The 17,962-nt window shown below is 44.4% G+C and overlaps 2 protein-coding genes across 2 annotated transcripts in view; both read left to right on the plus strand.

Moving 5' to 3' along the window:
- The window catches only part of LOC131581452 (probable cation-transporting ATPase 13A4), a 214,623-nt gene extending 207,247 nt beyond the window's left edge, over positions 1-7,376 (plus strand). Inside the window, exon 31 of the transcript XR_009278093.1 lies at positions 7,364-7,376. The gene's annotated coding sequence lies outside the window, so the exon portion shown is untranslated. The remainder of the gene's footprint in view (positions 1-7,363) is intronic.
- MB21D2 (Mab-21 domain containing 2) overlaps positions 1-14,459 on the plus strand; it is a 60,359-nt gene extending 45,900 nt beyond the window's left edge. The window contains exon 2 of the mRNA XM_058843714.1: positions 12,403-14,459. Coding sequence (XP_058699697.1) covers positions 12,403-13,667 — 1,265 coding nt within the window. The 3' untranslated portion in view covers positions 13,668-14,459. The remainder of the gene's footprint in view (positions 1-12,402) is intronic.
- The last annotated feature ends 3,503 nt before the right edge of the window (positions 14,460-17,962 follow it).

The following is a 17,962-nucleotide window of genomic DNA, read 5'->3' on the forward strand; positions in this document are numbered from 1 at the left end:
GGAGAGGCCGTGAGGCATTCCCCTGGGGTCTCTCAAAGTTTTGGAGTACACAACCTCCTTTTTATCCCGATTTCCCGTCCGTCTCTTTCCCCATGGGCCGAGGTTACTTGAGAGGCACAGACTTCCCGGAATGCCTAAGATCCCCTTCTAATGTATACTCCCATTTTTCTATTCCTTGTGTCAGTCAGAACTCCTGTGGAATTTATGGTTCTTCCCATTGTTTCTTTCATCTCTCAGCATCTGACTTGATTTATCAGCAGACCAAGTTTGTTTGTAAAGATAAGTCCCTCTCACTCCTTTCACCAATTAGTGGAATCCTTCCCATTGTTTATTTTATCTCTCAGTATCTAGATTTATTTTGCAGGAGACCCACAGTTTTCTGTGTAAAGACAAATCCCTCATTCCTTTCAGATTTAAAGCTCAATATGGTGATCTAAAGAATCAGCAGCAAAGTGGAATGTCCTCAGCTTGGGAAAGCAGAGATGTTTTAGCAGCGTTGTGATTTCATGGGCCATCTCTCTAGGAAAGGGTAAAGTGCTGCTTTTTCCTCAACCACAAAGTTCTGTGGAATATTTCTTACCTAATTTCTGAATACTCAGAATATAATTTGGGGCAGGGTGTTGTGTCTTGGTAACAAAAATTTTGCAGGGTCCTCCTAGTGGTGTCCCTGTCTGTAGGCAGAGGATGCCAGTGACTGTTTGGGAACTGACATACTTTTGCCCAGCTCTGGGCTGTGCCTGTGGGTAAGAGCTGTCTGATCCCTGAGCTTAACTAGAAAGTGCCCCAAACCCCATCAGATCAAGAAGTAAATCTGAAAGGTCTTTTTACACTCCTCCCTGTGGGTTGTTTGTGAGCCAAGGAGAACAGAGTGGTTCAGAGGCCTCAGATCTTGGCCCAGCCCATCATCCAAGGCAGGTCTCCCTGGACACAAGTAGAGCAATACCAGCCAGAGCAGCAGCACAGCTCGGTGTACGGTTTGTGCGGTGGTGATGAGTCGCTTCAGCTACAAACAAGTATTTTTCTGTCTCTGCCTCTGCCAGCCCCTTCCTGAAATGCAGTCAGGAACAAACAAGTAGGATTGTGCTCAGATTTCTGCTGGGTATGAGCTGTACATCAGCTCTGTCTGACTTCAGGGACAGGCGTCCTTGTTACAGGACCAGCTCACACCCTTGTATTCCTGCTTCTACCTCATGCAATTAATTCTGAAGACTGTGTTAGCAAATTTAGGAGGTCTGTAATCTTCTTTCTTTGTCTGTTAATCACAGTGTGGGGACCAGCTGTCAGTGGGAAACCAGCAAGCATTATGTTATTCCTTGCTTTCTGTGTAGCAGGAGTGTATCCAAACAATATCCATCTCTGTTGTGCTGGAAGTGTTTTCATGCAAGGGATAGCAAGCAGGAGCTGAATATCTACAGGGAAATTTTACAAAGAATTTTCACAGTAACATCTATAAAATAAAGGAGAGATTTCTAATTACTGAATCCATTTGAAGGATCTGTATTCTCTGTGTACCTGCCTCTTATAAGCATAATTTTTTATCTTCATTCATGAGCAAAGCTTTTTAGCATTTTTCATGATTGTATGTGTAAGGGAATTCATAGGAATTCCAGATTATGCACTGTATACGACAATAAAGAAGGTAGTTTAATTTTTGAAAGAAACTCCAAATGCAGGTAGGAAAATTCTACCAGTATATTGTGGTTTTTCATTAAGGCATCTTACTGGAGTTATATGAGGTTCTCTGTTAAGTGGGGTGTAAACAAAACATTTCTAGTTCTCACATTTTCAGGGGAAAGCTAAGTGAGGTAACTGGATTTTCTATTCTATTGAATTATATTTCTATTGGATTTTAAACAGTAGTTGTCCTTCCTCTGTCCTCCTTGCAAAAAATGGCTAGGGAAAATGAAACTGAGAAGACTGTTGTGATTTCATGGCCTGTCTTTCTGTGTATGTTTGAGCTGGGGACACTGCTTGCTTAAACATGGGGGCATTGGTGAATGAGATTCTGCTCACCTGACCTTTCAGTGTCAGGAAAGTGAACCAGCCCTGATAGGAGATGAGATCTGAAGAATGAGCTTTGATTGTCATTGGCTTTCTGTTACAAAAAGACTTTGAGGTCCTACCTTGTGAGGTCTTTTGTATATGTTTCTGACAGTTTCTGGACCCAAGTCTTGCTCATGCTATTATTCCATTAGATTTTTAGATGAGACATTACTTTGGGACTAGGCTATTGGCAGGGACAGGTTCCTGGAACATAATTCATGAATTTCATATTTGCTCAGCAACAATTTTGCTTTCTTCTCCCTCCTTCACCTTGCAATGTAGCTTTCATCCTGATGACCAAAGAGATCACCAGGCCTTTCTTTAAATAAATGTGTGTATGAGGCTTTATTTCATTCCAGGTAAGCACAAAAAGGCTTTGCAACAGATGTGGTTGTTCTCTTGGAATTTCTCCTGAGTGAGCGGAGTAGGTAAAACGGGATGGGAGTTCTGTGCAAAGGGCATTTCAAGCCCTGTTCCTGGTAACAGAAAATTTCTCCAAAAATACAGCCCTCATCTCACTGTAAATGCTTCCAGGGCATCAGCCAGTGAGCACTGCCAGCTCCACCAGCTCCTCCTTCCCACCAGCCTATCCACACTTTACACTGGAAGGAGGGTGGTTGCAATACCTGGATTGTTCAGGGCCGCCTGGCAATGTGACTTCTTACTGTTGCCATCTTAAGGTGACTGCATTTCACCCTTGCTGCCCTGTGCCAAAATGACAGTGGCATTTTACTGCATATCTTCACACAAGGTGGTCCAAGTTCTACCCTGCTGTAGCAGTGGTTGCTCTTTCCTTTCTCTTTTACTGTAATTATTCAGTTCCATGCTTCCTGCCTGTGCTGCAGGGATAAGAGATCCTTGACAGCTGCTGGGGCCGTGGGCTTGGTGCTTGATGGAGATTGAATCTACACAGTGCTTCCTGCTGTGCTCTTTGTCAGATGACAGTGCTCAGCTGCAAAAAAATGGCTGTAAAGTCTGAGATTTTGGTTAGAAACTTCTGCTGGCTTTTGTGTGCTGTCAAATATGACCTCTGCAAGATGAAGCTGGTGCAGGATGGTAGGAGCAATGCAACTTGGATGGGCAAGTTTGGAGAGGTTAGGTTTTCCTCTGCCTGTCTCCCATGGAAAGCAAGGAGAAATGCTCTTGAAATTTCCATTAACCTCAGGAGAGCTGCCCTTTTTTTTGCTAACAAGAAATTTGGCTTGTATCAGCTTCTCCTGGTAATGTGGATGAAGAGGAATTTTGCAGGTCAAAGCCAACCAGCAGTTTTCATACAGCTGATTCTGTACATGGGGCAAAAGCATCTCCTATAGGTGACTTGATCCAGCTCCACATGGCTTTGGCCATGTTCTCAGTGGTGGGTGGGAAGTTGGTTAATACTGCAGGAAAGCTTGCTCTTGGCTTCATGATCTCAGACACAGCTGTATTTAAGCCTTTTTGATTTCAGCACTCTCTGACAAAGATCTGCATTCCTTGCCTCATCTTGCTAGTCCAATCCATGCCCACATGGAAGAGAAAAAATATATTGTGCTTCTGGCATTAGTTGGCTCAGCCATATTTTGGCCTGTCTTGTCTTCTCACAGTGTTTGGATACCAGATTTCTCAAAGAGGCCAGGTCAGGTCTGTACGGATCGGGTCCAGTGAATTCTATGGGCTGGAGAAAAGATTCAGTTCATGTAATTTTCTCCACTGCATGCCTCAGAAAGGCTTCTGAAAACACCTGATTTCCTGCTGTACTCAGAGAATTCAGGATTTCCAGCACTCTTTTGGTGTTTGGCTGGTTTCCTAGAATCATCCTTCATTCCCTCTTTTTCTGACCTGTCCCTTTGTATAAACCTAAATAGATTTCATTATTGGTAGATTAAGAGAATGAAAGCAATTGAAAGGGATGCCATTCTGGTCATGTCGTTGACCCCAGGAGCAAAGTTTGGTGTATTTTAAGGGAAAATCAAGGACTTGAATTGAGTTGTGGTTATTCATCAACTCCCTGATGGTTGTTAGTCACCATGTGTACTCCACTTGTAAGCTTAGCTTTTCTGGATGATTAAGTGAAGAATTGTTGAGTCAAGGACAAATCTCCTGCCGCTCTGCAGCAAGGTAGAGCTGTTATTACAGAAAAGGCAGGCCCTGAGGATGCAAAGTGTTAGCTCAGGCCCAGTTCATAAGGAATGGTGCTGTGATTTTTCTTGGCTGTGACTTATCTTTGTAGAAAACAGCCACTAAAGGAACAGAAAGCAAGCCAGTAATTTAGCAGCTGGGGAGAGGATTTCTGGTCTGTTGAGTAACTGTAAGCAGGAGGCTTGGTAGAACAGCTCAAAGTGCATTTACAGTGGAGGCTCTTAGGTTATTTAGAGGATGTGAGAGTGTGGTGGCATTTCTCTGTGTACAGCCCACTGGCACCAGAACATAAAGTGGTGGGGCAATTTAGCCCTCTGAGGATGGGCAAAAGATACCAGACAGTAACAGAGAACACAGAACCATCCCAGAGGAGCCCAAAGTGCTTTTGCAGCCTTGGAGTCAAGTTCTGCCCGGTATGTACTTGTGCCCCTGCAGCTGACTGGAGTGAGAGGAGAATGTGTTCCCAGGGCTGGAAGGGAATGGCTTTGCTCATCGTGGAGAGCTGCCACGTGTTTTCTGTGAGAGGCACCTGGCGCTGACTCGTCAGATTGGGATGGGAGCCTGAGGGAGGCTGGGGACTTTGTTCTCCTGTGCAGCCTCCAAAACCTTACTCTGTCCTACTTCCACAGTTCTTTTGCCATGTCAGCACCACCCCTTGTAAAATGATGGGATTTTTGTTGGTTTTTGCAAGGGGAATGTCCTGGAAGTGAAATTAAAATTTTGGGGAGGGGGACTCTGTTACATTGAGCAAACCTGCAGTGGAGTGGGGCTAATTTAGCAAGCAAGGCTGCTGAGGTATTTCCCAGAGGACTGTGGAGGTGTTCACCCAGAGTTCACCTTTTCATATGTCATGCAGTGTTGACCATCTAATTTCATAGGCCCACACAATTGCAGATCAGGACAGTCGGCTAAACAAAGTTTAAATAAGATGTCCTTTTCAACGTGGAAGAAAGATGACAGATGAAGCTGTGTAAGATCTTCAGTGATCTATGGAAGGTGCCATGGTCAGGTAATTTTCTTCATTTCCTAGCAAGCTAGCAAAAGGAAATCCTTTTGGCACATGTGCTTTGTGAAACACAGTGCTGCAAGACACTGACTATAACAAAAATATAACTGCTTTACAAAGCAATGAGAGACATTCCAAGCAGATAAATCTGTCAGTGCTATTAAAGACAAAGCTGCAAATATTGACTCTGGTTTGGGAAATAGCAAAGCCAGAGAATTCTTGGAGATAGCAGAGGGAAAGTTGTTATGCTGTACTTTCCTCACTCTTAATGCTCTTCCCCTGAAAGTCCTCAGCAGCAGCTGCTGAGCCAGGATGCTACAGTAGATGGACATGCTGTGTACCACACTGAGGTTGTTGTGCTCTTGTAAAGATCTCTGTAACAGTGAAGGGACTAAGAAAAACAAGGCCAGAACAGCCTCTCCTGCAAGCTGCATGTTTGCACTCAAGATGCTCAACCTGATTTGTGCCCACTGCTGTTACCTTGTAAGCAAAGCCAAGACAGGAATCCTGGTGAGTCTCCCCCAGAGTAACATCTTGCCAAATACTTAGCAGTGCACCACTGTAGGGGTGTGAGTAGAAATGGCCCATCCAGACCCTGCGTAGCCCTTGCCAAATGTGCACTCTCAGTCCCAGAGGGTGGAATTGTTAAAACAATCTGTCCCCTGGCATATTTTTTCTCTGGGATTGCATTTCCAAGATAGATGGCGTCTTGTGCCATTTCCAAAGGGAATTTCATGTCTTATGCACATTTGAAAATACGGATGCCGTTTGGACACAGTGTGCAGTGTTAACTGGGGTGTAGCAGCAAGTTGTTCTTATAGCTATCCTCTCTGTCCCCTCTTCCTTCTGCTCTGCTTGTCAGCTGCTCTCAGACCTCATCACCCACATTTTTCAGATCCTAGAGCACCTCTTTGACTTGCACTTCATATTCCATGTAGGCTTTTACCTTTCATCACTCCTGTATTAGTTTGGCTAATATGACTCTGGAGATAAGACTCTTGAATAAGCAGACTGGAAACCCAGCATCAGTTTGGAACTGACTCTCAAACTCTTCCTGCCCAGAGCAGAGGTGCAGAGCAATGCAGGGGCTCCCTCTGAAAATGCTGATTCCGGCTCTGCAAGCAATCTGGTGGTCCTGCTGCTGTGGTCTCTGAGCTCTGACTGGTTTAGCCAAGCAGATCACTACAGACACACTGCTGCTGGTTTTGCTGTCAGAGTGGGTTTAGATGTTTGTGACAGCACCACTCTTCACTGTACAGGCTCACCCTTTGAATCTGGGCTCTTCCTTTCTTTTTTTTCCTGCTTGCACCATGAAGCACCCCTTTCTATTGCCAAACAGGATTTCAGCAAGGTGGGTGGCTTCCACCAGGACACATGAAAACTGGAAAAAAAACTGGGACACTACTTTTAAGATTGTTTTTAAAGAAGACTTTGGAGAAAGAAGCTGATTTATTTTACGAGGGGGTGCTGTCTCCCTGCAGTGTGTTCTGTCACCATGTCACAAGATTTCTAAAAGGAGCAGAATCAGTAGGACACTGGTGTATCAGTCTGCAAGGAGCAGCTTCCTTCGTTCGCATCCCATATTTGACTAAACTGCTATCACATGGTTCAGTCTCCCCACTCTTCTCCCACCCCCTGCCTGCTTCCGCCAACAGTCCTCTCAAAATGTGCTTTGTAACTAAAGACTCCCCTAAAGAGCTGACTCTTCCAGTTCTCCTGCGTAACAAAAACTTGTGCTGCTCATAAATAGATTTGCAATTACCAAGGGAAACAGAAGAATCTGCACAGTCCAGATGCATCAGAGTGGCCTCCCATCCTGTCTTAAAGAAGCCTCTGAAATTCAACACTCATTGCTTAGGCATAGCTGGGAGACCTCTGCAGAAATGTTTCTTTTGAGCAGCATTCCTCTACTGCAGGATCTGCTGTTTGCAGCAGAATTGTCAAGGAATCTCAGAGTCTGTCCAGTATCTTTACAAAAAATTACAAAAGCTCTTTGTATTTTCAACTAGCCTAGAGTTTTATGTATTTCTTATAGCAGTCAAGGGTAAGAATTGCCTGGCCAGCATGGGAGATCCTGAGCTTACAAATTAGTTTTCTGCTAATACCATCTAGTGTGTGGTTAGTGCTGTCTGAGCAATTCCAACCACTCTCTGATCATCCAGGAGGTCAGATTTCCTTAGGTCTTGGGACTCACAGGATGGTAATGATTTCATATAGAAGAAGAAAGGCATTCTCAAGGTTATGCATCAAACAGGATGAACCTGTGAGGAAAAATCAAGAGCCTTTGCTGGGTCCTGTGGAAGGATTAAGCAGTAGAAAAAAAGGAGTCACAGTCACACATGTGAGTGGTCCTTAGCTTTCCCTGTAGAACAGATCACATATATAAAGCAGATCCCTTCTATATGTCTTCTCCCTAGGCTGCCAGGGAGTTTGAGGGGGGCATACAGCAGTTAGTGTCTGGGTCTGGCTTGGCTCCCAGAATTCCTGTGATAGGCTTCTTCTGTATGCAAGGTTCTGCTGATTCTCCTCTGTGGAACCTTTCCGAGCACCCCATTGCTCCTTTGGCCTCTCTCTAGTTCCCATGCAGAAGAAGCCTCCCTGAATTCAGTGACTGCCCTGAACATCATCCCATTCAGTTTGATGAGACCAAACAGCATCTTGTTTTGCCTGTGTGTTTCCTTTTGGTGGCAATGGTTGCACATCTAAAGCATCAGGAAGCAAGACTTCAAGAAGGAACCCAAAATTAGGAAATGCATGTTAGAAATAAGTTTTTACATCGTATTTTTCTTGTGAACAGTTTGTTCAAAGACAAATCTATGTGTTCCTCCTTACTTTACACAAAGTTAGTAATGAAATAGCAGTGGATCCCAGCACACACTGCAATGGTCATGAAATCAGTTCATCTGAAATTCTGTAATGGCATGTAAAGAGCATTTTTGCGTTGCCTTTTTTTTTTGTTTTTAATGACAAGAATAGTCTCTGTGTCATCTGCATCAGAGTCACAGTTCATTCAAGGATGTGTCCCAAATGTAGATGTTACATAAAGTATCTTTTCTCTGTTTTTATTCTCTTTGTATCTTAGTGATTGAAGTAGAAATAAATCCTTTTTTCCCCAACACTGAAGAAACAACAAAGGAATGAAGTTCTGTTGGTAGAACTCAGTTGCTCACCTGTGTCCCTCTGAATTCATGTTTAGTAAACCAACCAGCAAGCCTGGCCTACAGGTGGTGCTCCTGATTCTTACAATCCTTGCCTTTCTCATGCTTGCAAGCATACTTACCTGTTAGAATGCCAAATTTAATAGCTTGGGAAGATCTTAAATTAGTTACATGTCTAGAAAAACAGAACTCCTTTAAGGTGTTCTAGAAAGAAGTGGTAACTGTACACCAGTCTTTCACTTACGCGCTGCCCAACAACCTTTTCAATGTCACACAAGGTACTACTGCAAATTGTATGTTTTGCCTAGTAGCAGCAAGAGGCTTCTTAAGTATCAGTGAAGCTACTTTGATACCATGAGAGTTGGTCTTTCAGCTAATTTTTTTTTTGTGTGTGTGTGTGTGTGTGTGTGTGTGTGTTTAACCCTACAAATTCTGGTTTGATCTTTACAGACAACTCCAGAGGGCTTCTATAAATTTCAATAGTTTTTCTGTAACCCCTATTGCCTCCTGCTCCCTGGTGGACCTGGGACTGAGATGAAAAGAACAGAGCTCAAATGGCCCACTGGTGCTATTAAGTACTTGGGTTGAGTACCAGTCTTGGTGTTTTTCTTTGTATTTGCACTTAGATGCCTGCTGAACTGGAGCACTTACTTCTGATGTACATGCATGGTTTGTAGAAACTTGGGATGAAAGCTTTGTGACAGGATAGTGTGTGCCACACAGTGTTGGCTCATGGGATTCCTTGGAGCCCCTTCACATTTTAAATAGGATTGTGAGCAAGGGGGGACAGTTTGAAGACACTGCAAACCCCTAAAGCCTTAGGTAATCTTGAATTTGGACAGCTCAACTATTTATAGAACACTCTATGCCTTTTCTAAATATACTTTCCTCAAGGGGACCTTATCTCAACTCCCTGCTCCACCACTTCAGTTGGATCAGCAATGCTGCTGGGATCTGTTAGCAAAAATTCCTTCTCTTGTTCTGTGGCAGAGCTGGTGCAGATACTGCTGGTTCAGGACTTGAAGGGGAAATTTGGTGCCAAGCAGAGCTCAAGGGTTTGAATTTAAACTGCAGCCAGCCAGGTAGAGAGATATTGATGATATATTAGATCATTTCCTGTAACCATCTCCTTACTAAATTTCAATATTTCTCTTTTGCTGGTAGGTCTAGGGTTCTGGAGAGGGAAAATCAAGTGACTCATTGATCATGTACAGAAGGCAGGGCTTGAGTCCCACCTGCTGTTGGTTGAATGGGGTTAGACTATCAACTCTATTGCTCCCACGTAAGGACAAAGGATCTCTTCAGGCCAAGGAGAACAGCTCATGCAACAGCAGATTTTGTAGTGGAAAATCTCTACCTTTTAGAAAAATCATGATTTTCTTTTTCAGTCAAAGGCTCTGGGATAGAAATTCTGGTGCAAAGGACCCACTGCAGAGCGTTTTTCATCCTTCAAGTTTTAAAATATTTAGAAAAATGCATCCTTTATTGAATCCTATAGGTCTGAACATTTTCTTCTGTTGCATAGTTATATTCTGTCTGCCTTACTCAGGAACATCTGCAGATCTGCATGGCATATGCTGTAGATCACCATCCTGAGTGGGAAATTTGGGGTGACTGTAGAGGTAGGATGGGCCATCAGAACCCTTCATATCATGAATAGCTGTGCTGCCCCACAGTGAGGGCCAGTAGTACTTTAATCTTTAGGGAAAAAAAGAATTGCTCCCTGTCCCTATGATGTGATTTGTCCAGACTCTACTTCGTAGGTATTGGACTCAGCTTACAACAGAGGTGTAAAGCACTGAGGCTGCTTGCACTGGTTCAAGCACAGGATTCAGAGGCAGTGTGTCAGTAGTGTCTGCAGAAGTCATGTCAATTTAGGTACCCATCAGAAAACCCCTTCTGGGTGCAGCAGAAGAGTGACTGCTACTTACTTGGCCTCTGGGATAGAGAAGCCTGTGCAAGATTTTGCCGCTCCACAGATCAGGGTAACACAGCTCACTGTGTGTATAAGCCTCAGAAAATGTTTTAGAGGTTGACAGAAGCTTTTCTTAGTTATTACCCTTTGAGGATGAACAGGGCAGCATGTGGCAAGATTGCAGAATGGGATTAGCTCAGGACTTAGCAGGAAGAGTTTCTTAGCACTCCTTTAGAGCTATTTCATTCTACTGCAGCCCCTGGAGCTGCATGAAATGGAAGGGGTTTATGTTCTTGCTTGCCTGGCAGGAAAATCATCCCAGCTCAGTGCAGCAAAATGGACACTGGGGTCCAGTGCTCTTGGAAGGAATGATACAGGTAAAGTGTATTTAAAAAGGAATTTCACATGGGGGGGAGTGGGTTTCAGGTACACTGAATATTGCCCCAAGAAGCATTCTGCTTCACACAGAGGCCCCTTCCTATGGTCTCCTTGGCTTTTCCAAGGAATCAGCGTCAACAGAGCTTTAGATTTTGCTCTGGTCATGGCTTACCTATATGCATGCAGATGGAATTTTCTTGTTACTGTCCTAGCATGCAGGAAAGGGCAGGTGAGTCTCTCTGAAAGCACTGCAGTGCCGCTCAGCCTAGTGCAGCCCTCAGTGCCTTGGGGTGCTGCTGCTGCTCTCTGCTAGGGTGACCTACTCAGTACAGGCAGTGTCTGTGATCGTGCAGGGATGCATTACCTCAGGAAGGGCTCTGCAGTTGCTGGACTATGACAGGATTGGTGCTCAGACTGTAGTGCTGATCATTTGTGTTTCACTAAAAAACATTCCTAATGTGTCTGCCTGTGATCTCTGGGCTGACAGAGTGACTGGCAGCTTTCTGGCTCACTCTGTTATGCCTCTGGCTAGTTATTCCCACTGCTGTCTTTCTAAGACTGGCTTCCTTTTAATGGAAGTTGTCCATTTGACCATTCTTGATGTAAGCAAACCATATTGCCTTTCAGAAGCTGGAGTCAGTAACGCATGCCAGCAGAAATTAGTGTGTTTGTACTTAGTAAGGAGTAAGGATCTATCCCTTTTGCAGTGCTTATAACAGCTTCAGCATCTCCATTCAGACTTTGTTCCCTCATGGCTGAGGTGTGGTAGCTGAATTGAGGCTGGGAAGCAACCAAAAGTGTTTAACAACAAGAGGAACACCAGCAGTGAAACAGCCCAGAAAGCAGGAGCAGACTGCAGAGCAGTTGAAGTGCAGAGCTCAATTTTAAGCCTAATTTGAACACTGAATGAGGTGCTAATAGCTTCTGTGTAGAGTCTCTTCTCAGTCTGCTGTTCGTGTTCTATGGACACAGTATAGTGGGGTGTATATATAGAATTCCCGGTGAAAAGCTGGCTTTGTACAACTGGTACAGGCACTGCAGGGTGAATATCGTGTCTGGTTTTGGTGCTGAAAATAAAAATCTGTCTTCATGTCTATGTTCTGAGGAGCTGATCAGATATTTTATGTCATTGCAGTCTGAAGAGCTGATTTCAGAGCTGGCTTCTCTAATTGCCTGATCATTTAACTGCTCCATTCACCCATAAGAGAAGGATGCATTTCTTTTGTTCATGTTGCCTTGTTCATCAATAAATGTAATGCAGATTGTGAAATCAGACCTGCTTGAACTAACATGTGTAGCCATTCATTCACTCATGAACAAACCAACTCCCTGATGCTGGTCCAGTTTTTTTCTACACCAGAGAGAAAATAAGAACAGCAGGTCAATTAATATTCTCTTTTCTCTCTGGAGTGTTGGTGAAACATTTGGATACCATGGAAATTAATGTCAATAGGGTGAAAAACTGGTCTAGAAGGTGTTAAAAAAGTTAAATTTAGTCCTGGAAGCAGCTTTGCTGTGTTTCCCCAGAGGCTTCTGCTTTTCCCCATTGCTCGCAGTGTGATGTTCAGGATGGACTTCACACATTCCCAGGAATGCAGGGAAGGCCCTGCTTTGAGTCAGGTGAGACCAAAGATGTCTGGGTGCTGGGCCTGATGTATATTTTTTGCCACACCAAAAGAGATAGATACCTCTTGTTACTTTTCTTTCCTGCTGGGCATGGAATGGGTTTTAATCCTGGATCTGTCTGCCTTTTTTGAAAGGACTTCTCTTTCTGTCTTTTTCAGGCATGGTTCAGAAACTCGACCAGAAGCTGCCTGTAGCCAACGAGTATCTGCTGCTGTCAGGCGGCGTGAGGGAAGGTGTGGTGGACATAGACCTCGATGAGCTGAATGTTTATGCCCGGGGCACAGACTATGACATGGACTTCACCCTGCTGGTGCCCGCGCTGAAGCTGCACGACCGCAACCAGCCGGTCACGCTGGACATGCGCCACTCGGCCCTGTGCCACTCCTGGCTGAGCCTGCGCCTGTTCGACGAAGGAACCATCAGCAAATGGAAGGACTGCTGCACGATCGTGGACCATATCAATGGAGCTACCAATTACTTCTTCTCCCCAACAAAAGTTGCAGACTGGTTCTATGAATCCATTAGCATTGTCCTCTCTGAGATCCAGAAAAAGCCCCAACGAGGGATGCCAAAGGTGGAGAAGGTAGAAAAGAATGGGACTATCATATCCATTATTTTGGGAGTGGGCAGCAGCCGCATGCTGTATGACATTGTCCCCGTGGTGTCCTTCAAAGGCTGGCCAGCCGTGGCACAGAGCTGGCTGATGGAGAACCACTTCTGGGATGGGAAGATCACGGAGGAGGAGGTCATAAGTGGGTTTTATTTAGTGCCTGCGTGTTCCTACAAGGGGAAGAAGGACAATGAATGGAGGCTGTCGTTTGCCAGGAGTGAAGTGCAGCTGAAAAAGTGTATCTCCAGCAGCCTCATGCAAGCCTACCAGGCCTGCAAAGCCATCATCATCAAGCTGCTGTCCCGCCCCAAAGCCATTAGTCCATATCACCTGCGGAGCATGATGCTGTGGGCTTGTGACAGGCTGCCAGCCAGCTACCTGGCCCAGGAGGATTACGCAGCCCATTTCCTCCTGGGTCTCATTGATGACCTCCAGCACTGCTTGGTCAACAAGATGTGCCCTAACTACTTCATCCCACAGTGCAACATGCTGGAGCACCTCTCCGAAGACACCGTCATGCTCCATGCGCGGAAGCTGTCCTCGGTGCGCTCCGACCCTGCCGAGCACCTCCGAACTGCCATCGAACACGTCAAAGCAGCCAACAGGCTCACCCTGGAGCTCCAGCGGCGGGGCAGCACCACCAGCATCCCCTCCCCACAGTCGGATGGCGGGGACCCCAACCAGCCTGATGACCGATTAGCCAAAAAGTTGCAACAGCTAGTGACTGAGAACCCCGGGAAGTCCATCTCTGTCTTCATTAATCCAGATGATGTCACAAGGCCCCACTTCAGAATTGATGATAAATTTTTCTGAGCTTTCGTCAGTGTTTCTTGGGATTTTTATTTGTTTTGTTTTTTAAAACTCTTGCAGTGTGCAGGTTTTTTCATTTGTTTTTCCTGGATGACTTAGTCTCTTGATTTTTACATATCCAGCACAGATTGGATCTGTTGAGAACAATCTGAATAAATTATAAATCCTGGTTCTGCAGGACGGTGCAGATTTTGGAACAGTATATTACTATTTCATATGCTGCTTTGGATTTTTTCACCCACCCTGCCCCATTGTCTGTGAGTAGTTTCTAAATGAGGACACGCATCGTAAACACAAGCCACAGTGTAATGTAGGGTTTTTTTCCAAGCTTCCATAATTTATGTACATTGTTGGGCTGGGAGAAAGACAATTCACCTTCTGTTGCTTCAGAAATTCACTTCTTTTTCCATGAGCTTCCATCACCCTAAAGAAATGAGGAGAGACTGGGTTGGAAAGCACTACTGGTAATTTGACAAGGCCAAATCTACTGGGTTGAAGCCCAGTTCATCTGTTCTTCACATTTCTGATACTAGGGGAGAAAGCTGACTTTAAAGATGATGATGTAGCTTTTTGGGGAAAGAGTTGTTTCTGTTTTGATCTACTTTTTGAATGTAATTGTTCATTAATTGGACCTTGTACAGTCCAGAGGGTTGTTTCTGCTGCTTTTCCATGCGGAATAAGGTTATGGAATGTTAGTTTTAGTGTGTGTAATTATTCAAAGCCTTATTTAAATTCTATTAAAGAACATACCATTTTAAATGTAATTGCACTAATGAAATCTCTGCCATTACCTCAGTCCCACTGTTTGTGTTTCTTTCATGAATTAGCATCTATTATTAGGTCTCAATATTGCTGATTGCTTGAGACCCCTCAGGTCTCACGGTTTCAGGTGATTTCTTGATTGTCTTTTGTAGAAGACTTCCTTGTTAGCCCGGCTATGTGTGAGCAGTCAGAGTTTTGCATTGGCATATTTCTTTGGATGCGTATTGTGTGTTGCAGTGCATATTGCATTAATATGTATTGCATGTTGTTGAAACAGGTTTACCATTAGATAAGGATGTAATGCTAAAGCAGTGGTATGTGCAAAATGAATCAGCCAGACCTCGAGCAAAGGAGCCACCTTGCTTCTCTAATGCATGTAATTAGGCCTGATCCTTTCTGGCAGTTACCATTCCTTGGACTCCTGAGAACTTTCTGACTCACCCTGGGATATGGGAGATCTTACTCTGGTCTCATGTTTGCAAAAGTTGTGTTTGTATGTAAACTTGTGGTGCAACAGTAGCCTTGAAAAACACATACACTTTTCTTCTGTGTGTAGGGTAAGATGTATGGTAACAAGGGTTAGTCTGAGCCAAAAATAATTCCAAGAGTTCATGGATAGAGTGACTTATTGTGGCTGGCTGGCCAGTGACTGATATTTAGGCCTTAAATCAGCAATTTGGGCTTAATGATTATCCCAGAGATGCTGTTCTGATCCAAACTTGATGCATGTGTTAAAATGTGATTATTAGAGCAGGTTGAAGTATTTTTCAAATATTTGACAGACAAATGAGGTGCATATCTAGTAAATTCTAACATAAAAATTGTGTATGAAAAATGTGTCACTTTTTCAGCCCAGCCCTTGTGGTAAAGAAACCAGGCTGGTGGAGCAGCACACCAACAGCTTTGGCAACTGCTTTATTAGATGGCAAGGAGGTTTCAATACCTGATCTAGTGCCCAAGTCTTAAAACAAAACTTTATCTCCTCCATCTCTTGGGCATAATTGAAAATTTCACCCCATTGCTATAGCCAAGATGTTCACATTTACCTGAACTTACTGGTACACACTTACAAGAAGCTCTCAGAAGTTGCTGGCCTGATGGAGTGGATGAGGATTTAACCTTAAAGCACAATTGGCTCTGGATCATGAGCCCTGGTGCAGCTGCAGTTTGTTCTGGGGAAGGACATGGATTGACTTCAGCAGAAGCAGAACCGGGTCCTACCTGTGTGGCTATTGCCAAAGATGAGTCTCCATATAAACCTGTGTAACCTGCCTGGGGATGCAGGAGGAACAATGGAGAATCCTCTCCAGAAGTGCTTGGAAGATGCAGATTTGTTGTAATGGTTTCTTCCCCAGTCTCTGGGACTTCTGTTTGTTGAAAGAAGAATCTGGGCTGCAGGATGAAGTTTCCCATCACCACATGAGAAATCTGCTCAGCACAAAGCAGCAGTAGCCTGGCAGGCAGAGTACTCTCCCAGGAGTCCCACTGTCTGTGCCAGTGCTCCTGAGATATGCAGAAACACAGCCTTCCTCATGCCAGTTCAATGTCCTGGTGACCAGCAGTTTGACTAGCCCATGTCAAGCTCTGGTGTGTGCTCCGTTTTTTGGTTTTAATTAAAAAACATTTTGAAAAGTATCCACCTTGTTCTTCCTGCATTCTGTATGTTGGGGTTTTTTTGGTTTTTTGTTTGTTTGTTTTGTTTTGTTCTGTTTTGTTTTTTGTGGGGGAATGGAAGCTTGACTTCTTACTGGACTGAAAAGCAGTTTTCCAGGTAGGTTTGTGAGAATGTTATATCCTCTATCTGGGTAATCTGTCTTCCATGGAGACAGAATCCTAATCTGCAGTAGGTTTGTATCTGTCTAGTATTTGCTCCTCTCCACATGCTGTAGTTAATTTAATGAAGCAGGCTGCCAGCCCAGAGAGGTGACAAGTGTTTTGTGTATCAGAGAACACAAAAGACTATTTTCTTCCTTTTCTGTTTTCCGCTCTTGCCTTTGAGTATATGCTGGCACAGACTTGTGAAGTGCAGAGGTCTCTTTGTGGGATTTCAAAGTAGTCAGTGGGTTTAGATACCAATGACCTTTTACTCTTTACTTCTCTCTGCAAGTCTCAATGAAACCGTGGTGCTTTGCCTATTAGGGAGTTCTTGAAAGTCATTCACACAAGCATTTTAGAGCACTCAGCCCCATGGGGTTAGAGACTTGGCCAATCTGACAAACACTGGAATAAGAGGGAATTTGCTTTAAATTAGCAACGTAGGCATCTTCCCTGCTGATGTCAAGAAGAGACAAGTCAGTGCTGTGAGCCACTGTCTCCATGGGAGGTTCAGTTCTGCACCCACTGCTATGGCAGATAAGATTTCTTTTTCCTTTTCCCCATTAGCCACCTCTCTGCTGGCTTCTCCCTGTCCTGAGTGATGTTGCAAAGGGACTGGGACAGTTTGTGAGGGGCTGGTGGCAGGTAGGAAGTGTCCTTTGTGAGTTACTGACTCCTACAGGGTTAAAAGGGAGGGAGTCCCAGCCAAGAGGGTCTGGCTTTGAGAAATCAGAAAGGTGGAGGGGAAGGAGAAGTGCCCTTCAAGGGGCTCCACTTCCACTTCCAGTGTGATCCTTCTTGGGCAGTCTGGCTCTGGTGCTACTCTTGGAACATGCTTTTGCCTTTGCTCTTCCCATAGGGTTTCTCACCAGTAGGACAATGGGAGAAGCAGCTAATTGGGCTGGTTCCAGTTGTAAGTTCTGGGAGATGCTGAAAAAGCTGTCACTTCTTCAGAGGGACACCTGAGCTGCTGCAGAGGTGACAGAACCACCAGCTAATGCAGGTTATTCTCTGTGCTGTGCTGGGAGAACTCATTTTAAGGCAGAAAGGAACGAGACCAAGACCTTTGTGGAAGCCTGCAGTCTCTGGTCCTTCAGGCATGTTATGTGAAGCCTCAGTCACTCTTGTCTGGCTGTGATAAATTGGTTTCTGCACATATTCCAATACTTTAGCCTGGAAAAGTGTTGGTGCTCTAACCAGATAACTACAACTGGGCATCAGAGTCAACTCTTTGCAGCAAAATACCAGCAGGACTTTAACCATGCACTGCCCAAAATAGAAGCCAGTCCTCAAAAGCCTCTGAAAGAGCCAGTTTTTAGAAGTCTTTCTTCTTGGTTGTCATTATGACAAATAGCAGTAAATTTGATCTAGATTCTTGGACTTTCCCTGATTGCCTTGTTCCAGTGGAGAGCTTCTTTTGGCAGCTGTGGCGGTTCTGGGCTGGACACCTGAGCTCTGTGTCCTTCCACTGCTTGGTCTTCTCACAGAGGGCTGTGAGACAGGCTTGTGTCTGCTAAAAAATGACTGAAGCAGGCACTGAAAGGTGGCAGTCACAATAAATTCCATTGGGAGACTTTAAAATGTGCTTAAAACAAAGCATGTGTACTTTGCTGGTTAAAAGCTGGTTGTGGTCAGACCAAAAGTAAGCAGACATTTGTCATATTTTATTAACCCATGCATAATACAAGTGACCATGCACAATGCAAGTGACTGTGGCAGAT

Source organism: Poecile atricapillus, chromosome 8 (genome assembly GCF_030490865.1).
Source record: "Poecile atricapillus isolate bPoeAtr1 chromosome 8, bPoeAtr1.hap1, whole genome shotgun sequence".
NCBI classification, from domain to species: domain Eukaryota; kingdom Metazoa; phylum Chordata; class Aves; order Passeriformes; family Paridae; genus Poecile; species Poecile atricapillus.